Source organism: Apodemus sylvaticus, chromosome 14 (assembly GCF_947179515.1).
Source record: "Apodemus sylvaticus chromosome 14, mApoSyl1.1, whole genome shotgun sequence".
NCBI classification, from domain to species: Eukaryota; Metazoa; Chordata; class Mammalia; order Rodentia; family Muridae; genus Apodemus; species Apodemus sylvaticus.
Genome location: NC_067485.1, coordinates 20,624,109 through 20,649,306, shown reverse-complemented (window position 1 = coordinate 20,649,306; position 25,198 = coordinate 20,624,109). Strand labels below are relative to the sequence as shown.

The 25,198-nt window shown below is 41.6% G+C and overlaps 1 protein-coding gene across 1 annotated transcript in view; it reads left to right on the top strand.

The window, feature by feature from the left end:
- Positions 1–23,433, top strand: part of Stmnd1 (stathmin domain containing 1) — a 29,219-nt gene extending 5,786 nt beyond the window's left edge. The window contains exons 2-5 of the mRNA XM_052156277.1: positions 8,229–8,409; positions 12,525–12,676; positions 22,360–22,491; positions 23,146–23,433. Coding sequence (XP_052012237.1) covers positions 8,229–8,409; positions 12,525–12,676; positions 22,360–22,491; positions 23,146–23,433 — 753 coding nt within the window. The remainder of the gene's footprint in view (positions 1–8,228; positions 8,410–12,524; positions 12,677–22,359; positions 22,492–23,145) is intronic.
- The last annotated feature ends 1,765 nt before the right edge of the window (positions 23,434–25,198 follow it).

The window sequence follows — 25,198 nt, the reverse complement described above, 5'->3', positions numbered from 1 at the left end:
TTTTAATGCTAAACTTGATAAAAGTGTTATCTCCAAGGCATTAAAATATACAAAATATAGACACACATTGACCATATACTTTGACAACTTCATCTTAAAAAAAAAAAAAACAAAACCTTCCATTCTCCTTCTGTAAAGACGCCCAGTACCCTTTCTTAAGACAATATGTAATACATACTAGTGTGAAATTATAAACTTTGTACACATAGGCAGATTTGAGCACTGCTGGCCACATCCCCAGTGAGATTCAATTATTTGTTAGTAATGCTGGTGTCTTTGACTTACAGCTACTTCAATCTAGATAACAAAACGGGGCCAACGTTCCTAAAACATGTTACAAATTGACATGACATTTGAAAGATGTTCTTTATTTTCCAAAGAGAGAGACCTTTCATCTCTTTCTAGGAACTGAAGGCTGGTATATGTTAGGGGATGCTTTAAGACCGTGTTCTGTCTGTTACACATCAAGTTTTACCCACTGCCAGGACTCAAAAGTACCTGTCTGTAAACACAAATAGGTAGAGATCTCTGCTGGGGTTCCCATCCTAAATTGAGCAGGCCCATGATGAGGAAGCCATTGTAAGGTCATTGGAATCTATTCCAAGCAGAATGTGGGGAAAGAAAGCCAACTCTTTCGGTTTATTAACACTCACATTTTCACTCAGTTCTTAAGTGGTGCTTTGTCATTATTTTAGTGTGGCTGTCATTAAGCCTCTTATATTTTTCAATATCTCTACTTAGAAATGCTAAATGACAAAAATCATTCCTTACAGGTCCCATTGTACATTGATGGTTTTTAAAAAAATGAGTCAGAAAATGCAATGAATTTGTGAAAATATCCCTCTTACTATTGCTGGCTTTAACCATCTGAAAAATAGGAAAAGAACCCACAACAGGGACTACACATCTTTAAAGTCAACAGGAACCATGACCCCTGGAGAGGAATGCATCATAGAAAGTCTCAGTCAGCTCTGTCAGATGGACACATCCTAGAGTCACCTGAAGGCTCTAAGCCATCCCTTCACTGAGAGATTGCCTGGATCAGATTGGCCTCTGGGCCTGTCTGTGGAGGGATCATCTTGATTGCTAATTGATGTAGATGTAGGAGATCCCATCCCCGCCACTGTGGGAGGCGCCATGCCTAGGCAAGTGGCCCTAAGACTGTATTGCAAAGCTAGCTAAACATGAGTCTTCAAGCAAGCAGAAGGTGATTCATGGATAACATCACTCTATAGTTTCTGCTTTAAGTTCCTATCTTGAGCTCCTGCTCTGACTCCCTCCAATGATGGACTACAGGCTGGAAGTAGAAAACAAGATCCTTTCTTCACTTGAGTCGTTTTGTTTTGTTTTGTTTTTTTAATTCAGGGTGGTTTTGTCACAACAAGAAAGAAACTAGAGCAATCTCATTTTTTTTTGCTAGACATGTCAAATAAAATACATGTGTGTGCATGTTATGTGCTGTGTATGGTATAAGTATGTTGTATGTATAGGCTTTCATGCTGGCTACTTTAGTCAAGTAAAAAGAGGGAACTCCAGTCGAGAAATGCCTCCGTGAGACTGGGTCATAGGCAAGCCTGTAAAGCATTTTCTTAATTAGTGATTGATGGAGGATACCCCAGCCTATTGTAGGTCAGACCATCCCTGGGCTGCTGGTCTTGAATTCTATAAGAAAGCAGGCTAAGTAAGCCATGAGGAGCAAGCCAGTAAGCAGTAAGCAGCATTCCTCCATGGCCTCTGCAACAGCTCCTGACTCCAGGCTCCTACCTTTTTTTCTTTTTCTTTTTCTTTTTCTTTTTCTTTTTTTTTATGTTTTTTTATTCCATATATATTTTTTTTTACATTTCAAATGATTTCCCCTTTTCTAGCCCCCCCACTCCCCGAAAGTCCCGTAAGCCCCCTTCTCTCCCCCTGTCCTCCCACCCACCCCTTCCCACTTCCCCGTTCTGGTTTTGCCGAATACTGCTTCACTGAGTCTTTCCAGAACAAGGGGCCACTCCTCCTTTCTTCTTGTACCTCATTTGATGTGTGGATTATGTTTTGGGTATTCCAGTTTTCTAGGTTAATATCCACTTATTAGTGAGTGCATACCATGATTCACCTTTTGAGTCTGGGTTACCTCACTTAGTATGATGTTCTCTAGCTCCATCCATTTGCCTAAGAATTTCATGAATTCATTGTTTCTAATGGCTGAATAGTACTCCATTGTGTAGATATACCACATTTTTTGCATCCACTCTTCTGTTGAGGGATACCTGGGTTCTTTCCAGCATCTGACAATTATAAATAGGGCTGCTATGAACATAGTAGAGCATATATCCTTATTACATGGTGGGGAATCCTCTGAGTATATGCCCAGGAGTGGTATAGCAGGATCTTCTGGAAGTGAGGTGCCCAGTTTTCGGAGGAACCGCCAGACTGATTTCCAGAGTGGTTGTACCAATTTGCAACCCCACCAGCAGTGGAGGAGTGTTCCTCTTTCTCCACACCCTCTCCAACACCTGCTGTCTCCTGAATTTTTAATCTTAGCCATTCTGACTGGTGTAAGGTGAAATCTCAGGGTTGTTTTGATTTGCATTTCCCTAATGACTAATGAAGTTGAGCATTTTTTAAGATGCTTCTCCGCCATCCAAAGTTCTTCAGGTGAGAATTCTTTGTTTAACTCTGTACCCCATTTTTTAATAGGGTTGTTTGGTTTTCTGGAGTCTAACTTCTTGAGTTCTTTATATATATTGGATATTAGCCCTCTATCTGATGTAGGATTGGTGAAGATCATTTCCCAATTTGTTGGTTGCCGATTTGTCCTCTTGATGGTGTCCTTTGCCTTTGTAATTTTATGAGGTCCCATTTGTCAATTCTTGCTCTTAGAGCATACGCTATTGGTGTTCTGTTCAGAAACTTTCTCCCTGCACCGATGTCCTCAAGGGTCTTCCCCAGTTTCTTTTCTATTAGCTTCAGAGTGTCTGGCTTTATGTGGAGGTCCTTGATCCATTTGGATTGGAGCTTAGTACAAGGAGACAAGGATGGATCAATTCGCATTCTTCTGCATGCTGACCTCCAGTTGAACCAGCACCATTTGTTGAAAAGGCTATCTTTTTTCCATTGGATGTTTTCAGCCTCTTTGTTGAGGATCAAGTGGCCATAGGTGTGTGGGTTCATTTCTGGATCTTCAATCCTGTTCCATTGATTCTCCTGCCTGTCACTGTACCAATACCATGCAGGTTTTAACACTATTGCTCTGTAGTATTGCTTGAGGTCAGGGATACTGATTCCCCCAGACTTTCTTTTGTTGCTGAGAATAGTTTTAGCTATCCTGGGTTTTTTGTTATTCCAGATGAATTTGATAATTGCTCTTTCTAACTCTGAAGAATTGAGTTGGGATTTTGATGGGTATTGCATTGAATCTGTATATTGCTTTTGGCAAAATGGCCATTTTAACTATATTGATTCTACCGATCCATGAGCATGGGAGGTTTTCCCATTTTTTGAGGTCTTCTTCCATTTCCCTCTTCAGAGTCTTGAAGTTCTTGTCATATAGATCTTTCACATGTTTGGTAAGAGTCACCCCAAGATACTTTATACTGTTTGTGGCTATTGTGAAGGGGGTCATTTCCCTAATTTCTTCTTCAGCCTGCTTATCCTTTGAGTATAGGAAGGCCACTGATTTGCTTGAGTTGATTTTATAACCTGCCACTTTGCTGAAGTTGTTTATCAGCTGTAGGAGTTCTCTAGTGGAGTTTTTTGGGTCACTTAGGTAGACTATCATGTCATCTGCAAATAATGATAGTTTGACTTCTTCCTTTCCAATTTGTATCCCTTTGACCTCCTTATGTTGTCGAATTGCCCGAGCTAGTACCTCAAGTACAATATTGAAAAGATAAGGAGAAAGGGGGCAGCCCTGTCTAGTCCCTGATTTTAGTGGGATTGCTTCAAGTTTCTCTCCATTTAGTTTGATGCTGGCTACCGGTTTGCTGTATATTGCTTTTACTATGTTTAGGTATGGGCCTTGAATTCCTGTTCTTAAAGTCTTTCTCTCTCTCTCTCTCTCTCTCTCTCTCTCTCTCTCTCTCTCTCTCTCTCTCTCTCTCTTTCTCTCCCTCTCTCTCTCTCTCTCTCTCTCTCTCTCTTGAGTTCCTATCCTGACTTTCTTTGATGATGAACAGTGAGTGATACAGGAGTGTAAGCCAAATAAACCCTTTCTTCCCAGAGTTCCTTTAATCATGGTGTTTCATCACAGCAATAGTAACCCCAGCTAAGACAGCGCTTCTCAGGAGTCTGATTTCTCATCATTGGCAATGATGCCTATGACGGTGAAGAGGTGGAAGAAAAACACACTATATTTTTACTCCTTTGCTATGAGACTATGGAAAGTTTCACAGGGATCTGTGTCTTGTATTTGTGTCTTGCAGACTATATAAGCAATGGAGCAGGGACTTATGAATTGGTGCAGTGATTATGGAGACTCCTCTAGAAATATATAGAGTACTGAAAGCTAGAATGTATATATCTGGGAACTGTAACAAAATCCACTAACAAATATGTGGATGAACTAGCCTGCCTTATAATACTAGAAAATTAGAAGTCCCCGGAATGGGCTAAATAAATTATGGTTCAGTTACACGGCCAACTATATAATAACTAACACCATTGTCCATAAATAACTACTCTCTGCCATTAAATAGAATGAAGTCAAACTGGGTAAATGTCTCTAATACATTGTCAGTGTGGGAAAATATGTATCACACAAATATATGACATCACAAAGAATCTAATCTATTTTATTTTTAATAACAGCTTAATTGTAATATAATTCACACATTATATAACTCATCCTTAAAATAAGCAGGTGATAGCCATCTGTGTCATCTATTTTTAGCACATCGTTCCCCAGAGAAATGACTTCCTATGAGCAGATTATACTCTTCCCCTCACTGATTCCCTTCCCCAAATCTCTTTACCCTACATGGTCTCCGAATCTACCTACTGCGACTGAGACCACCTGGTCTGAGCATGAACAGTCTTTGTGACTGGATCCTCTCATTTAAGAGAGTTGTTCAATGTCTATGTTATGACATATGTCAGTATTTAATCTCCTGTTATTGTTAAATAATGTTTTTGCATGATTATGATATATTTCCTTTCCCTAACCATCAGTTGATAGACATTTGAGTTGAGTTGTTTCCACTTTTTGAACATTATGAATAGTAATTATAGGCACTATGCACAAATTTTTTATCTAAATGCTATTTTCATTTTGCTAGGGCATAAACTAGGGAGTGGAGTTTCCATGCCTCACAGTCAATCCATAATTAACTTTCTGCAGGAACTTTTAATTTTTATTTTGTTTTTCCCCAAGAACTGAATAATTCTGAATTTCTTTCCATTGGTTTTTTAGTCAATCCTAATTTATCTTTTTAAAATCAACTATGAGCAAATATGCTTTGAAGACGATAATACCAACATGTTGATAATGCTTCTGTCCAGGGGTTGTTGTTTACCATTTTCTACTGAGTCTCTGTATCAGTCAGGATTCTACCAGAGGAACAGACCCAGAAGGATGAATGAATGAATGAATGAATGAATGAGTAGATGGGTGGGTTGACGGGTGGAAAGACAAATGTATGACAGAGGAATGCTTACAGGAGACTGGTCAGCCCTAGCCATACCCAAACTCTACAGTATGGGACAGGAATGAGAGGACTACAAGTGAAACTGCAGCCTATAGACACACTGTCTCCTCCCTCCAGTAGACTCAGGTCTACTTCAGAAGCCTTACAACTGATTAGAAGAGACCCACCCAGACAGTCTAAAGAATCTCTTCTACTTTAAGTCAATGGTAGGTGCAATGCAATTATATCTACAAAATCCCTTCTCCACCATGCTTAGATTATAGTTTGACTGGAAAACTGGCTACTGCAGCCTATCTCAATTGATAAAGACTTGATGACTACCGTGATCCTCTTCTATATGACTTGGTTATGTTAATGGGTTTTATTACATGTTAAACTGCAAAACCTGCATTTTTAAAAATATTCATTTTATATAGTGGTATCTCTAGTTTCATACCTGATTGGTGACTGTGAACATGTTCATCTTGGTCAACTACCATTTTGAGTCCTACTGTGCAACTCCTTCATATGGATTAGACTAAGGCTTGCATCAAACCCTTAGCTTTAAGTCCACATAAAGTTACAAAAGCTGTGAACACAGCTCAATGGTAATACATTTGCCTACAGTCAACACACAAGGCTCCAAATTTGATCTCTAGCCATGATAAAAATATAAGAGAAAAATTAAGTTATATATCACACAGATCAAACATTTCTGTTCCAAAAAGAGGAGAGGGAAAGAAGGCCAAACCAGACTGGAATCCAGCAGGGCAAACAATAAATTCTCTTCTTCATGTTGGGCATCAGACACATGAGGTGGCAAGATGTGGACCTCAAGGGCTTGATGAACTCCACCCCCACAGCCTTGCTGGTCAAAGCCCATACTCTTTTCCCCAGCTGGCCGTAATCATTGGCAGAAATGTCCTCAGTAGATGTATGTTTCCATACCATCACAGGATCTCCCCTGAAGCTTAGGTTTCACCCTTGCAACTTCTTGTTACACCCTTTCAAGGGCACGCCTGTAAGCACACTAACCCTACCATGCAATTGGGTGGCTCCTTAGCCTTTCCTTAGTAAACTTGGTGAAAGCTTCCATCATTCCATAACGCTTACATTCTAGATGCCTTAAAAAACCAGCATCATGTGAATGATGCCAAAGGCCGTTCCTAGGGGGAAATATCCTCTGATGTCTCCATGTACATGGATGACTAAACACAGAAAATTACCTTCCAGGTAGCCCTGTATAGGCATGTTCTTCAGCGCTATCCTCTCAAAGGAAAGTCTTTCAAATGAGTTATTGTGAGCCATTGATGGATGCCACCAGGCCAACTCCTGATGTTTCTTCTAGCTACTTTTCCTACTATCTCAAAGCCAAGTACTTAGTGATAATTTCCTTACCAGTTATAAACATAGTCCTTTTCTGTCTATATGGCCAGGGTTTTTTTTTCTATTCCTTTTGCTCTGATTTTTGATACCAGGTTTCACCATAAATTAGGCTAAAAGAAGCCAGAAATATCCATGCCATGATGTGTGTGTGTGTGTGTGTGTGTGTGTGTGTGTGTGTGTGTGTGTGTATGTTCTTCCTGAGACTGTCCTCTTGCAAATTAGTCTGTCAACTTGAAATTTAGCCTTACACAAATTCTCAGGGCATGGGTAAAATGTAGAGTCCTTTGGCAGAATGTAAATTTATGGTCCCTTGTCCAATCCCCACTAGAGTTCTTATTTCCATTTGAAACCTCATGAGAACATTTTTTACTATCAGCATTTCTATTGATAATCTTGAATTCTGTGGTCTATTCATGATTTCCCATCAACTCTGCTTACATTCTTCTGGGGTTTCTCTAGCCGGTAGCTCCAAACTTTCCTAAGTTTCTCCAATAACCCATGTCCATAAGGTTCTGAGTCATACAGTCAGGAGTAGTTACACTAACGGGTTTGCTTCTTAGTATCAATAATTTTACATGTTAGTAAGTTTTCTGTTGCTAGGGCAAATGTTTGAGATAAACAACATAAGTGGATATTATTTTTGCTACAAGTTTCAGAAGTCTCCAACCATGGGTTCTTGGCCCTATTGCTGTGAAGCGAAGCACAACAGCAAAAAGCTTGATCCAGTGAAGTTGCTAAACTTATTGCAAATTGGAAACAGAGTGAACAAAAAACAAGGGTCTGAAGACAAGACTACATTCCTTAATGTCTTTTTTTTTAAATTATGTACCACACCCTAAGCCTATTCAGCTATGATTCTTGTCAAGGAGTCATCTCACTGAGCAGATTATCATTCTCATGATTCAGGCACTTCCCAACAGAGCTGCCAGCTGGGGACCAAGCCTTCAGTACATGAACCTTTAAGGCATTTTATATTCAAACCATGACCCCCCTCTCTCTTATAAGAATAACTGTATTGCATCTGGGCTTCCCATGAAAAATTCAATAGCCTTACCATCTTGGGAACATCACTTAATCACATCTGCTAGCTCACTTTGCTGTATACTGTAACATCCACAGGCTGTTGTTACTAATAACAGTACTGCAGACGCTAACTGGTAAATGCTCACAAAGCAGCCCTATATTGTTCTTTTCCTAAGAAATCTTGACGCTCACCAAGCTGCTCTCCTTCCACAGGCTGATGTCAGAGCAACTTCTCCCAAAGAGAATTGCAGTCACCAAACTGAAGCTGCATGGCCCAAGGACACTGTAGACAACGCCAAAAGCCTGGACCAACAAGCACAGATGGGAAGCTTGCCTGGGACTATTCCAGAAAGTTCTCCAACTCCTAGTAAGACAAACAGGAGAATAAATTCAGGTAACCTCTGCCTCTGTTCTTGTTCCTATCTCCCAGACATCTGGTAGACCTCTAAATATATAATGCAAGTATCTGACGGCCCATTGATCACTTCTTTTTTTGGGTCATAGTGTATTTTATATGGCAAGGGATCGCCAAGACATTAGAATTTAAACTTAAGCCTTTATCATGTGCATAAATACTGCCAGTCATTAATCTTGTGGATGAAGTAATTAAAGCCATCTTTAAAACAATAACAAAAAAAAAGGAAAAAAAACAAGGACCCTTGTTGAGAATTGAAAACACATTTTAGGAGTAGAAATCACAGGGCTTAAGGGAATGTGAACCCTGTAATGTTGTCATCTTCTTAAGGGAAATGTTTACATTTGTAAAAATAAATAATACCTTCATTAAACTGTCCCCCCACTTTTCCCCATCCACAACATCAGAGAATTCACAGTAAAAACATAAAAGAAGTAATTATGATCTAGTGTGCCATTTAAAAGCTCTTTGTGGCCCTTCTGAAGCAATGCCGTGGTTTCCCCTCCTGTGAGCTCTTTCTTGCCATTGAGTGTTGACATCTTATTTATAGTTGGCCAGCCTTTGGAACAAAATGAACAGCACAGATCTGGAGGGAATGAACATTGTTTTAGTTTAGAGGGAAAACATTTATTCCACGTCCCCATTGTCTCTTCTCTGATTACATGTTAGGATCAGAAAATAGCCAGGACTGGAACCAGAGTGATGGCTTAGTAGTTACTAGCACTCACTGCTGGCACATAGAACCTAGGTTTGGTTCCCAGCACCCGTGTCAGGTAGCTCACAACCACTTGAAACTCCAGTTTATCAGTTGATGCCTGCATGATATAAAGGCAGAGTGTCTTGAGAAAGCCAGTGCTTACTGTTTTAACTAGCCAGCTAGCCCTGGGGATTCCCTGTCTCTGCTTCCTGCATACTGGGATTCCAGGTAGAATCTCACATTCACCCAGCTTTTCTTCCGGTTCTTGGGATACAAACTCCAGCCCTTGTGCTTGCAAGTGCTTCTCTTGCCAAGGCCCTTTTCTATCTTTTAAAACCTTGACATATTCAGGCCTTTTGTTTCCTACACTGTTCCTCCATTTGGATGATTTTTTTTTAAGTCTCAATTGTCAACTTCATTAGATTAAGAAAAACATAAGACAAGCCTGAGACAGACACATCCCAGCCATGTCTGTGAGGATGATTCCAGAGTGGGTGAACAGAGGGAAGAAGACCCATAGTGGATGTGGGTGGCCTCACCCCATGAACTGGGATCCTAGACAGGATTAAAAAGGAAAAAGGGAGGAAACCATGAGAGCACAGTCTTTGCTTCTTGATCAGTGTCACAGACCAAGCTACACCCAGTGCCGGTGCCAAAATAAAACCTTCCTTCCTCCCTCAGCTATTTGGTCACAGCAGTGAGAGAAGTCATGAACATACTTAATAAAATAGAAGCACAGGGTTATTTTTAACCCCCACCCTACACAATATGCTCCAATGTTCCAAAAAGCAGAAGAATGAGTTGAAATAATTGGCATTTCCTAAGAATCTCGGTCTAGGGTCTAGGTCTACTTGTTAAGACAAATAATTTAGTAGACTCACAAGACATTGGGTTGGAATGGTTACATTCATCTCTTTACATTAGTGATACCTTTTGGAAATATCTGGGAAAGAGGGAATACCTGTGGTCCAACTACTCCTATATCATATTTAGGAAAGAGACAAGCAAGGTTGAGAACTGGGTGTGAAACTGAATTCAGTTACCACTCTACTAGTCTCATCCCCCTGAGCATCTAACTTCTATCATATCAGTGTACTTATTGGTAAAATAGGGATTATAGTTCTTCTCTCACAGATTGGTTCTTGAACCGGGTGCTACACAGAGTATAAAGCAATTAGCATTGTGAGTAAAGACTCAGTAAACAGTAACCCTTTCTGTAAGTCCACCTTTTTTATTTGTTTGGTTTTGGTTTTGATATGGGGTCTCCAATAGGGATGACATGAAACACCGGATTTTCCTGCCTCCACCTCCTGAGTTCTAGGGTTATAGGAGTGTGCCCCACTCTAGGCAACCCCACTTTTTAACAATAATAACAATAAAATCATTCTGGATCCATGGAGGTATTTACTTATAGTGTCCTTTACATTGAATTTTCCTCTATGTTACCAAGTTCCTGGCCTGCTTACAGGTTTGAGTGCTTTCTATAAGACCATGCAAGCTCTTTGCAGTAAGAGTGGGTTCTATTTCACCTATGAGGCTGAAGAGCCAGCACTGGAAAGAACTGAGCTGACTGGTCCTTTACTGGTGCCATGTGATGCTCAGTCAGAGCCCTCTCTCATGACAGGTGGATTAATGGTCTGAAATGCGAAACAGCTGGTCAGCTTGTGTAGACATCTCTGCATATGTTTTCAAACCACAAAAACCCATGAAAGTGGTCTTTGTAGCCACAGAGTTTAGGAACAGCTGCGAATGTCTCCATCCACTGACAGTGGGCTTTTTGAAGAGAACTTACTGCAGATAGCTCTGCACAGTGTCATTTTTGACTTGAGAAGTAGGACCATCTTTGGGACAACAAGCAGGCACCCTTTATTTTATGATGTGGTGGTGTGGAGGTGGCTGTTTCTTGGCATGGATGATTTGCAATGAGGAGGCCTCTCTCAAGAGGGCAGTTCATAAATCCTCTCCTGTGACTGGCTCCAGGGCTCATCTTTAAAATAATTAATAAGATCTGAGCTGATAGTGCTCTAGCTCCAATTCTGGTCTGATTGAAGGACTCTTTCCGAAAAGGCGTGCTTTCTCTCTGTAGACTTAGCAGATGGTGAAACTGTATACCAAGGCTGCAGAGCCAGACAGCCCTTGGCAACCTCGTGCTGTTTACCTTTTGTATATAAAGCATAGAAACCAAACAGCAGCTACTAAGAGTCACCAGAAGAATGTCTCAAACCTTAGCTGGAGTTGAGCCTTGTAATTAGTGGAGCAAATCAGTGACATCCGACTGGAGTATATGAATGTTTATTGGAACACAATAAAAAAGCTGTACATAGCATCCTAGAGACAAGACTTGATTGTGGTCATGTGAGACTCACTCCATAAAGAATAGATTATGCTGATTCATTTCCTCTAAAAAGACGCCAGAAACTCGAACTTCAGAAAAATCACAGAACTTTATAATGGAAACCAGATACTAGGTTTGGGGATGGCCACTGCCAACCTGAATTCAATCCTTGGAATGCCCATGGTATAAGGAGAAAACAAACTCCCTCCACTCATACACACACATGCACACACACACATATACACACACACACATGCACTCATACATACACACTCATACACATACTCACACGCATGCACTCACACATTCACACACACACATGCACTCACAAATACACACACACTCACACAAGATAGATAGATAGATAGATAGATAGATAGATAGATAGATAGATGATAGGCAGACAGAGAGATGACTGATTGATAGATGAATAGATAAATAGATTGATAGATGATAGTTAAGTAGGTATATAAATAAATAAGTAGATGGTAAAAGTGTTTAAAAAGAACCCAGATATTTAGAGAAAACTGTTGAGGTAAGATTTTACTCAGTGACTTGAATGAGGCATGCACTTAGCATTTTTAAATTCTTTACTTTGTGTAGGTGTGTATGCATGTGTGTCTGTGTGTGTGTGTATGCATACACATGGTGCATGTGTATGCTGTGTATGCTAGAGTGTGTGTGGGTGCACATGCCTGTGAGCACAGAGGCTAGAAATGGATGTCCAAGTGTCCTGATCTATCATTCCTTACCTTACACTTGTTCCCTGGAGACAGGGTCTCTTGCTGGATCTGGAGTTAGGCTGATGGCCAGCAAGACCCCAGGGATCCTCTTTCCCAATGCCCTGTTTCCCTGCAAAATGCTGGAGTTGTAGGTATAATGACTATGACAGACATTTTTACATGGGTGTTGAGGATTTGAACTTGGGTCCTCATGAGTTTTCAACAAGCCGTCTTACCCACAGAGCTCTCTCTCCAGCCCGCTCCCCCCACCCATTTAGCATTTAAGTGATAAACTCTTTATTCTTACATTTCTCTATCTTTATGCTTTTCCTTTTGGAAGACCCAGTGGCCAATGGATTGACCAACAAACCCCAACTCCTGGAGAGCTGGGAACGACCAAAGTCATCAGACATCTTGGAAGAGCTAATTGTCCAAGGAATCATTCAGAGCCGGAGCAAAGTATTTAGAAATGGAGAGTCGTATGATGTCATGGCAAGTGATTTTGTAATTAACGTTTGCTTATACTTAAAATTAGCAACAAAATGTGATTAATCACAACTCATTATTTCCAGTATATAGGACCTACAGTATAAATGATAGCATTTATCTAAGCCAGATTTGTCCTCCATAAATTGTTATTTCTCTGCACACTGTGATTCTCAGTGGATTCAGACTCACCCTGATCATTCATGATTAATGAGGCCAATAAAACATTCTTCAGGCTTTACTAAATTTGGACATAATAAGTCCCAGTAAATAACGAGCTTTCATACTATCAGCAATTTTTATTAAGCGTTGCCTTGTAGAATATAAAACTAAACTGCAGTTTGTCCAAAAGAAAACAAAACAAAACAAAAAACCAAAACTCCAGCAGACATGCTACATGGGAACAGGTGTAACCATGAGGAAACAAAAAGATTCCAGAAATTGTCACGTGGTTTCTTCTCTTCGTTGAATCATCTCATTTTGTCTTTGATGTTAATGTGAAAAATATTTTTCCTCTAATTTTAACTGATTTGATGAACATCTCTAGGTCTAAGTCTTTACTTAAGTGTGTGTGTGTGTCTGTGTATGTGTACATGAATGTGTGTGTGATTGTGCGTGAGCACGTGCACACGTGCATGCGCATGTGCGCATTCATTCATGTTGGAAATGCAGTATGTGTGTTAATATATGTGGAGGATGCAGTGTATGTGTGTATATGTATTCATTCGTGCAGGGGATACAGTGTGTGTATGTCTTTGTGTGTATGTCTGTGTGTGTGTGTCTGAGTGTGTGTGCATCGAATACATTTGGAGATCAGAGAAGAACCACAGATACCAGTCCTGGGATGGTTTCCACCTATTATTTGAGATAAGGTCTCTCTTTAGCCTGGACCTTTGCCACATAGGCTGACCCACGTGTTTCCAGGGCTCCACCTCTTTCCCCATCTCATCATTGGGATTACAGCTGTGTCCCACTTTGTCTGGGGACACAGCACACACATGCTTTTTATAAGGATTTGGAGGATCAAAAAGATCACAGGAAGCGGGGCGGTGGTGGCACACGACTGTAATCCCAGCACTCTGGGAGGCAGAGGCAGGCAGATTTCTGAGTTCAAGGCCAGCCTGGTCTACAGAGTGAGTTCCAGAACAGCCAGGGCTATACAGAGAAACCCGGTCTCGGAAAAAACAAAATCCAAAAAACAACAACAACAAAAAAAAAAACAAACAAAAAAATCACAGGGTTAAGAATGATAAATAAAATGAGATGGATCAGCCAAGAAAAGTAACAGCAGGACAATTTCTAGAACCTTGTTTCTTCCTGCTCACACAGCCCAAGCCATGTCTACAGCCCTGACGTTTTTAATAAGTTCTATATAACACTCTGGTGAGAAGTAAATATTTTGTTTGTTTGTTCTTTTGTTTGTTTGTTCTTAAGCCAAGGCTCCCAGCTATCACTTGAGTCAGCCAAAAGAGAGGTTAGAACAGTGCTTCTCAGCCTGCCCCAGTGCCAACATCTAACACAGATATCCCTTTGTTTCTCTTAAAAATTGTAACTGTGAGGTCATTGGCTGCTGTTTTTCTGCCTGAGTCAGAAAGCGGAGGCTTTAACTTTTCTTCCCCACTTAAGTAAGGATCTCTCTGAGAAAACAAGTTTGGGTGTGGTTTATGCCTAATGAGGGGGGAGGGACACCCCCCTGTTGTGGGGTAGAGGGTCCCCTTCAGTCTCAGCTGGAGGAATGTGAGACAGCTGGTTACACTGCATCCACAATCAAAAAACAAAGCAAGCTAAATGCTCACATCAGCTCATCTCCTCTTTTCCTTAGAGTCTAGGATCCCAGCCCAGGCAATGGGGCCACCCTCAGTTCTTCCCAGCCTATGGGATGACACCACGCACAGTTCTTCCCATCCATCCCCAACAACCTAAGAAAGATGTCTTAGAATAGTCTAGGATGCCGTGATTGATTGGGTGTGTTAATTAAGTGAACCAAAGGGGGCTTTGGTTGCTGGACTTCGATACTTTGATAGCTGGACTTGGTAGTTAGCTTCAGAAGGAGGAAGTAGCCAAATAAGGGAATAGACCTTGGTGGCTAGCTTTAGGGATGCAATCTGACGGTCTTTAGCAAGGCAGGGGGAAATGGGGGAGAAGGACAAGGCCTGCCAGAGCCATGTTCACCATCCTTGAGCTGGCCAGAGTCCCTTTAGAGACTTCGTGGCATGATAGTCTGTACCTGGAACCATGAGCCAAGACAAGCTTCCTTCCTGACATTTCTTTCATCAGGGTGTTTTATCACAGCAAGGAAAAAGTAGAATGTCATTTGACATTTCTAAAATGTCGTCACGATTCACTATAGTTTGGAGGACAATAAATAGCTGATTGTATTTGAATCTAACTAGAAAAACAAGTTGGTTAATGAAGGGGAGAGGCTATTTTTCCAATTATGGGTGAGTCTCTGGAGAATAAAAAAGAAACCATGTCAAAAGATGGGAGAGCAATTCCAGTGGAGGAAGACATATGGAAACACTCTGTTGCTAAGCGATGCCTCCTTAAGGGAAATGCAGTAACTCCTTGATGCTTAACTGGTGGGAATACAATCACAACTTACACTAGCAGGCCAGTCACCAGAGGTGAATGAGTTCTGACTTCTGTCTAACAAGAGAATGCATGGGTTGGTTAGGAAGAAATCCATCTATTTATGACAATGATGGGCTTGACTTTTGATATCATTAAGTGAACTAAAAGTAGATTCTGTTGTAATATAGGACAGGATAGGATAGAATAGGGTAAGGAAGAATAGAATAGGAAGCATGAATAGTAGGCTCTCCAAAGTACTTTATGTCACAGTTTACAAGTATACCACAATTTTTTCCTCTATGTCATTAAACCCGCATGTTCCAGAATAAGCCAAGCCAGATACAGGCCAGAGCAGCAACACGCACACACATCCCTGTTTATTTTATAACCCAATGTCCTGGTTTTTAATCTGACATCAGAGTAAATCACTTAGAAAGATTTTAAAACCTGGGGACCCAGATCCCACCTTGGACCAGTGCCCCAGCATAGGGCATGGCTTTCATGCTTTCAGAATCTTCTAGAGGACTCCATGAATAGCCCAGCCTGAGAACCACGACTCTGGCCATAAGCCTGCATATGAAGCTGAGTTAATCTGCAGGTGGAAATGGCTGGAGCATTTGCAATTGTAGGTGATAACCCTTTATTGTAAAAGAGAATTCTAAAAGATTCCTGAAAATACATTTTCAAGAAAGAAAAGACACTGAGATCGTCCCCCAGGAAAATCTCAGAAGTGAGGAGGAGATGTGAGTGCTGTGGCCAGAGAAGAAGTCTCATCCTGTTGTGGATGTACCTGGTGCTGTTCTTGTAAACCAATCCTCCAATGAATAAAGGAGCCAATCACTAGGCAAGTAGGCGGGACTTCCTGGTTGGATGGAAGGAGAGAGGAAGCAGGAGAGAGTCCTTTTGGAGCTGAGACAGCAGAGGGGTAAGATGTAGCTGCTAGAGTTTCCCAGGTATCATGGTGGATCTCCAAGGATTCGCCACCAAAGGAATCCGATTTTAATAAGGCTTACAAGATTAGGTTTTAGTTGTTGTGCCCAGAGATTGAGTTACTATTGTTTATGAACCAAGTTTGTGTTGTGTTTTCCTTCGCAAGGCAGTTCATCTGGGTTCAAGAGAGAAAGGTACAGTGGCCAAGAATGGGTTTGCCTGAGGTGCTCCACAAAAGCCATGAGTGATTTGAAGCACAGGATTAGCATGGTAGTGACTCGCCAGTAGGAACCTAGTGAGCTGGGTAGAGAGATTATGGAGTTCAAAGTCAGAATCTCCATAAGACAAAAACAGGTTGGCCATTGCACACCAGTGCATGGCCAGCAAGGCTGCTGGGGCAAAGGCACAAGCATGGGAACACGACAGTTCTACTTTTTTAATATTTCACTCAACATCATCCAGCTTGTATAAGCTTGAGTATATAACACATAGCGTGGTTGTTGAATACCTGGTGGAAAGTTGGGGACTAAAATAAAAAAGATCACAATTAAAATAGCATGGAGTCATTATCAAGTCTGAGAAGTCGCACTGTTCATACTTTAAGGTAGAGGGTATTTTTAGAAAGCCTCATAATTGACTAAAAATTGAACCTAGGAACCAAGGGAAATACAGAGGAAATAATTTTAAAATGGTCACAAATGCCAGCGGTTATCCCGCTTCAATGAATCCAGAGGACCGCTCAACTGGTGCCTCCTCCCTACTCTGGGGGAATTTTGGCTTTGTTGGTTTTTGTTTTCTGAGGCAGAATCCTGCTGTATAGCTTAACTGCTCTCAAACTTGGCATCCTCCTGGGTCAGCTGGCCAAGTACTAGGATTACAGGTGTGCGCCACCACACCTAAGCGCCACCACACCTAACTGGGAGAAAATGAACACATTACGGGCATCTAGGATAAGCTTGAAAATGCTTGAAAAAAGAGACTTATGGTGTCGGGCACTGGCATTCACAAACATGGGAGAACTATAAACATAGGTCTGTCCTCACCTGCCCCTCTTCTCATCCTTCACCACATTTTGCCTTGAAGTATAAAAGAGTAAAGGATGCTGGAGGTGATGTGCCTTCATTACTCTAATCTGGGAGCATCTTAGGAAGCCAGTCTCTTCCCATTTGTCCATGGAATACCTGTGCCCACCACAACACCCCCCTTTTACCTATTTCCCCTATCTTATCACTTATGAGGCCCTCTCTGCATAAACAGTTTTCAAGCATGCTTGCACTTTGAGCTGAAATCCTCCAAGAAGGTCACACGCGTTTGTGTTGAGGATCTATCTCGTCTTTGAAAAATCAGTGAGCTCCAGGTTCAGTGACAGACCCTGTGGGCCAGCTAGTTTTATGCCAAGTTGACACAAGCCAAAGTCATCTGAGGGGAGGGAACTTCAATTAAGAAAATACTAGGCAATCGGCAATTCAGTTGGGTATTTTCTCAATTAGTGATTGATGGAGGAAGGCCCAATTCATTGTGCATGGTGTTGTCCTGGGGTGATAGTCCTGAGTTCTATAATAAAGCCGGCTGAACAAGACATGAGGATCAAGCAGAAAAAATAGCTCTTCTCCTTGTCTTCTGTTTCGGGAACCTCCAGGCCCCTGCCCTGCTGAGTTGCTGTCCTGATCTCCTTCAGTGATAAACAATGCTGTGGAAGTATAGTGAAAATAAACCCTTTCCTCCCCAGTAGCCTGTGGGTGTGGTGTTTCATCACAGTAATAACAACCCTAACCCACATACCCCGTCTCAATAAATAAAATTGAAAGCAGCAGAGGAGGACACTCAGCATCCACCTCTGGCCTCCACATGTGCACATATACATATACATGCATGCCTGCACACAAACGTGTGTGCGTGTAAATGCACACACACAAACACACACACACATATGGGGATGGAACCCATAAGAAGCTGAATATCAGCTCAGAAAAGGAATATCCCCCACGTATTTTAAACTATAATGAGACTTGAAGTGTCCACACTAAGTGACAACCAAAATGTGCATAGGTTGTATATGTGTCATGGTAGAGATCACCCTTTGCACCAGTACATGACTGGCTTTCATGTATTCACAGATGTTATGGCCTTCAGGTGACTTCGATCTCAAACTCACTCCCCTGCATCTCTTAGCATACTCTGGCTGCTTTCCACAAACTCTGTGAATTATTTATTAATTCCTCCTGTCTGGTCAAAGTTTATTGTCATCTCTGCTTCTGGACTGGGTCACCTTCGAGATGGCTTAATGAATTCACATTGCAGCAGAAACTCTAATATCATGTGCCAAGCCTCATGGAGAGGTACAGAGGAAGCTGGTTGAGTTAGGACTCAAATAATACACCAGTGATCCCAGTGACCTCCCTTACGGAAGGCTTGGAGGCCCAAGAACAGGAATGATCATGTCTGCTGCAGGGAGCTTTGGCCTCTTCTGTGCAGGAGACTCCCTTAGGAAGCATAACCAGGATGGGTTCATTTGTAGGTCAAGAGCTAATTAGGAAATCCCTAAGGAACATGCAGTGGATGTAAGACAGACCTGCACAGGTATCGCAGCCAAAAATGTGATTTATCTCTTAGCACCTAATGTTGTCAGTCTCCTGAGACTATTCTCAGTGAATGCCATTTAACTGATAGCTTCTCTAGACTTCAAGGTATTGGAGATTTCGAGTCTAGACATCTCTGTGTATAATGGCAACACCATTAACACCTGTAAACGCCACGGTTTCAAAGATTCTGCCTACCTGAATTTCATTTATAAAGAATCCAAATCTGATTATAGGGATCTTTTTATTCTGTTGTCTTTATCTATCTTGAGGTAAGGTTTTTGTGTCACCTAGGCTGGCCTTAAACTCACTGTTTAGCCAAGGATGATCTCACTGCTTCCACCTTCTGAGAGCTGGGACCACAGCCATGCACCGACAGCCCTGATTTATACAGTACTGGAGATTTAAACCAAGATCTTCTTCACTCACAATAGGCAAGCATTCTATAGAGTGAGCTACCCCTAAAGCCAGATTGCTACAGTGGTGGTTCTAGCATAACGTATCACACTCAAGAAAGAACAAGGACCTCAGAGGTATAGTCCACGCCTCAAAGAGAGGCAGAGGGTAAAACCACAGGCATTGTTCTGGGATGTTAACAGGAAGCATCTTCCCCAATCAGAAAACCCAAACTGCCCTTGGAGCCTTTATCGGTTCACAGTTTCTGTCAAGACTCAGGCTGCTTTGAGATGTCTGGCTTTCCATCCCCTCGTTGGTTCCTGGGTTGCATTTTCTTTTAGCTTTCTGCGAGCAAACATCCCAAGTGATGGTTTCATAGAAATTTCAAAATATCCCTAGTTCGAGCCTCCATAGCAAGTATGTCCCTCTTTCCAGCAAGTGGCATTTGCCAGCAGGAAGCTTAAGAACCAGATGTCAAAAGCTAACATAAAGTGAGGGCCAGCGGGAACTTGCTTTACCGAGTATCTCAGTTTTCATGGAGTGAAAAACCTTATACTACATAAAACCGTCCCAATGGTTGTAAGGAGCCATGAGTCCAGTGAAAGTTTTCCTTCTTAAAGACTTTCTGAGATGGGGCTGGAACGTTGGTTTGTGGGTTGAGAGCACTGGCTGTTTGTCCAGAGGTCCTGGGTTCAATTCTCAGCACAGTAGTTCATAAACATTTGTAACTCTAATTCCCGGAGACCAAAAGCCCTCTTCTAGTCTCTTTGGGCACTAGATGGGCGTGTTGCATACATGCAGGCAAAACACCCATAATAAAATGAAAAAGACTTTAAAGACTTCCTAAGGATCCTATATCTTAAAAATGGAAACGTAGCAATCCTCTGTCCTGACATGATTGTATAAATAAGAGAACTGTATCCCAAGAGAAGATGTGTACACCTCGTACACACAGTGGCTGTTAGTAACAGCGCCTACTGCTTCAGCACTTCCTGTTCTGGTTTGTCATCTGCTCCTGGCGCCCTTCCTGTCTGCAGACATCATTGTGATAATTCTGCCCTTGGTTTCAATGTTACATGTTGCCCCTGAAAGCAAGCACTGGCCTCACTGAGGTGTAGTTGCTTTTACTAAGTGGAAATTACAGGCTTTCTCCTCTGTGTGAAAGGTTGTTAGCTCCTGTTGCCAGCAAGGGCATCAAGCTCACAGAGTGGATTAAGCATTCGTGGAAAGTCACTTTGGGGATCCAAAGACAAGCCTGAGTCCCATCATTGGCCTTTCCCTACTGTGTTAAATGGCCTCTCTTTGTCTGCCTGATCTATTTTCCTTATTCTGATGAGTCAGTCTTTAGGAAATTATAATAAATATTAATAGCTCTGTTACCCAGAGCAAAAAACTTGGTTCATTTTATAGTGAAGACTTGGAGTTCATTAAAACCTCCCCCCACTCATAATAAATCTATATACACTGATCTAGAAAGATGCTGGTATTAAATGAACAAAGCAAACATGGGCCATGTGTACAGTACAATCATGTTTAGATCTTATTTAGTATTGCAGACGCCATGCACATATATGCTTGCATATATATGCATATGCATATACATATGCACATACATCATATACATATGCATATACATCATATACATATGCATATACACATACATATACACATACACATACACATATACATACCTTTTTACCACATCCTCATTGCATTACAAATGCATGCCATCCTGTCTTGCTTTTTTTATTTGGGTTGTGGGGATGGGGTCAAACTTTGTTCCTCATAATTGTGAAGCAAATACATTACTGACTGGACTATCTCTCAGCCTTTGCAAAGAGCATCACAGAGAACATCCAGAAAGACGCAACACACCCTTTAAAAGGAGGAGCTGTGGAGATGGCTTAGCAGGGAAAACAATCTCTGAGGACCTGAGTTTGGCTCCTGGGAGCCCACATAAAGCTGGGTGTGGCCATGTATGTCTATATAATCCCAACTCTCCAATGGCTAAACACAAAGTGGAGACAGGTGGATCCCATGACTCTCCGGGGACAGCAATCCTGCAGAAGCAGTAGTAACTAAGTGGTCTTCTCTGAAGCACAGTGGAAGGCAAGGACAGCCATCTGAGGTTAACCTCAGACCTTCATCTATGTACCATAGGATGTGCGTACCTGAGTGGTGCGTGCACGCGCACACACATTCACACGATGGGGGGAAATGGAGGGAGGGAGAGAGATTTAAAAACTAGGTTCCTATTGAAGGGTCAGACTGGGTGATTGAGAAGAGGATTAGGAGGGTGTTCATGTATTATTTCAATTTCCCATTGTAGATGCATACTATATTTGCTGTGTCGTTGGAGAATGATACAAGTTAAAAACTTTGCGGCTCTTTATTATAATCTTATTATAATTTTACTTTTCATAACTAGATAAGTAACTAGAAAGTCACTATCACTGTTCTGAACTGCTGAAAGAGTAGTCATTCATATAAAATGGGAATTTTTTTTACTGTTGTCAAATACCAATAACAAAGCCCAGCCAAGCATTGTGACTCAATAACAGCTAATGATCCCTCTCCATCATAAGATGAGAAAAGTAATAAAAGCTAATCTCTAGCCAAGTGAAAATAATTTGTAACACAGGGAATATTATGAAATCAATTGCTGCTGCTGAAGACTATAGATTAATCAATCAAACAATCTGAATTTCTTACACTGAGCTAGACCTCCATATTTTTTGCTTAGTTTTCAGCCTTGAGATCTCTCTCATGAGTCCTCTGCCGTCTGGCTTCATGGAGCGCATTCTCAGCCTTTGTCCTAATAGCTCGGTGTTTTGAAGGCATGAAATACATTTTACCATTGACATTTCTGTGGTTGGGTCACCAAGAAGTCTCTGTGTCTCATCAGGTAAAGGTACAGATGCCTAAGCTGGTGGAAAGGGAAAATGACTGCACAAAGTTGTCCTCTGACCTCCACCCACATGCAGTGACATATCCATCCTTGCGCGCGCACACACAGACACAGACACGAGTGCACATTAGTAACAGTAATAATAAAATAATTCTGATCTTAACAGATTTCAAGTTTTTATTGCATTTATCTGCCAGCTGAAAGTTTATATTTTGAAATATGCATTCCAAACTGTTCTCGCACCTGTGCCTCTCCCAGGCCAAGGCAGTAAATCACTTCTTTAAAAACGAAATGTTTTCCTCCAGGTGGACGCTACTGAAAAGCCACTGAGAAAGCCACCAGCCAGACTGAAAAAGCTTCAGGTGAAAAAGGAGGTGAAGGATTTCACAATCCAAGACATAGAAGAAAAGATGCAGGCAGCAGAGGAGCGCCGAAAGGTATGAGCTGTGGGTGCTGATTCTGAGGAGCCGACTGTGGGCTCGAATGAGCATGCACCAGAACTTGCCAATCAGCTGCCTGGACAGAATGCATGCTCGGATCTTCTGCATTTCAATGACCTGCGTGCTTCTTGCACTGGACACTCCCCCCCACCCCCCCACCCCCGCCTCAAAAATTCCTTTTGAGTAGTGTGGAAATGAAGCAGCACCATGAACCCGGTTGAAAACTGTTGTTCCATCTATACGGCCTAAATAAATACTATATTCATTATTCTGAATTAAGTCAAGTTTGAGGGAATTTACCATTGGAGATAGGAAGGAAAACAACCAGAGCAAGGGTGGGTATTGAGCTAAGAGTGGGTTCTGAAGAGCATCAGATCAGCTCCTGCAGTTTTGAGTACCTGAACCCACAATCCACCGTTCCTCAAGAACATAGCTTTAGTCTGGTGTCCCTACTTGGCAGCCCTGGGAACACGGACTAGACTACAAAGTCTATGAGGGTAAACCCTACGTTTGTCTCTTTCAACATGGGTTTCCCAGCAACCGTCTGTTCCAAGACTGAGTAGCGAAAGTGATCGTGACAAGCAATATGACCAGAACATGTTAAAAACAGAGTCACCAGGGCTCTTTTCATTCTTTAATATTACTTTTCAGACAAAAAAGGAGGAAATAAGAAAAAGGCTACGGAGTGACCGGCTTCTGCCCACAGCTAGCCCTTTAGATGAAGCGGAACCACCGGGCAAGATGGAGGTTCCATTTACAAAAGGTCTTCCAACTGTGAGCGCCCCTGCTTTGGAGAAGTCTTATACAGAGGAAGGAGAGCCACTGAGGAGGAAGAAGAGTGAAAGTGATGTGGCCCAGATGAACCGGAACTATTCCTGTACAGGTTTGGAGCTTGTGGAGTCAGACATGTATTACAACCAAGAGGACAACATATTCTGATATGCCATTTTAAAAACACGTTTCACAAAATGGTCCATGCTCTCCAGTAGTGACAGTCTTAGTGTGTCTCACAGTCTACTTGTAAAGACTTCTGCCTGGGTTTAGGGATGGTTCTGTGAGCATCAGGGGATGGATTTTAGTTGAGTGAATCAAAGGCTATCCTTACCAAAAAGGGGTTGCTTCAGAATGGCTTCCAGCACCAGTTAGAGATCTTAGATTCAGAAGTCCCTGCTAACACACCTGAATTATGTTTGTGCCAAAAGAAATTCTTTTTTCATTTCTGACCTTGGCTGTACCTGTGGATGAGTCCTTTATGGCAAACTGCATAAGTGTATATTTTAATATTCTGTGTGTTTCTAATGTTTTAATTCTCTGTTGTTAAATAATAAAGCAGTGCCCTGCAGTTGGTTTAATTATACTTTTATCTATACCATTTAAGTACTCTGTATCTAGTGGTCAAAGCAATGTCAAGTATGCGGGGTTGGGATAGCACCCTATGGGAGAACACTATCCCTCATGGGAGTTGACCAGGGTCGCCCTTTCCATGGAAAACAAAGTAACATAGAATTGTCTAAAGTATCATTCATTCTTCATGTGGAAGAAGGAAAACTCTGATTAGGGGAAGAAGACTCCTCGCCACAGGCTCTCTGAGCTCAGGAGCCTGCTGCACTCATCTTACTGGAATTATTTCTTGGGTCTGTCCTCCCTTAACCACCTACATCCAATCAAGAGTCCGGACTTCCAAGTTTACATTCTGAAGATCTGGTCCATCCATTTTTTCCACACGTTTCTCCTGTCCATACCTAATGCATCATCATCCAACTGTTTCCAGCTGAGGTCTGTTTTAAGACCTCTGCTCCATCATTTCTGACTCCTACACCTAAACTGCTAAAATAAAAATACACATTGCTTGTGTCTGGGGCTCATTTGGATAGCAAGGTCCATTGCTAACCAGAAGATCAATGGTTTGTTTCTACTCTTGGACTTGGGTTGTAACTTAGTTTGAAGAGTGCTTGTCTGGTATGCACAAATCCAGGGTTACATCCTCAGCACTACATAAACAAGGTACGGTAATACCAAATAATCTGAGTATTTGGACAGTGGAAACAAGAGGATCAGAAGCTCGTGGTCAACCTCAGCTACATAGTAAATTCAAGGCTAGCATGGGCTATATGAGACTCTGTCAAACAAACAAAACAGTCTCTGAATTGTTGGTAAGGGACTTAGATTTTACAGCTCACCCAAATTGGACTTCTAGTCACTTAGAGTCAACACACACACACACACACACACACACACACGCTAGCGTATTGGTATTTGCATATGGCATATCCTCTGTTCCTCTTCGAAGCCTTTACGACTATTGGTGAATGTCTTCTTGTTTTTCTTGTGTCATCTCAGAGGTCACTTCCCCAACCAGGGCTAGTTCTTGACCTTCTTTCTGTGTCTCTCACTTTTATCATTTTATGTAAGAATGACTGACAGATGTCTATCTTTGGTAGTAAATTATTTCCATTTCCTGTAGAGCAGTAACCACTGTTCTCTGAAAATACTTCTGTCATTTGTATCTTGGAGAGTTTTTTTGTACAAAGCAAGTGAGGTGTAAACATTGTTTAGTGACAAATACATCTTCTAGAACTAGGAATGGCCTTTCCCACTGGGAGCCAGCAGCTGGGAACAGTCCTGATTTGGCCTCCAGACTTCTTAGCATCTCCCATTTCTTTGGATTTTGCAGAAGGGAACTTTAGGGTTTCTCTTTGTTCAA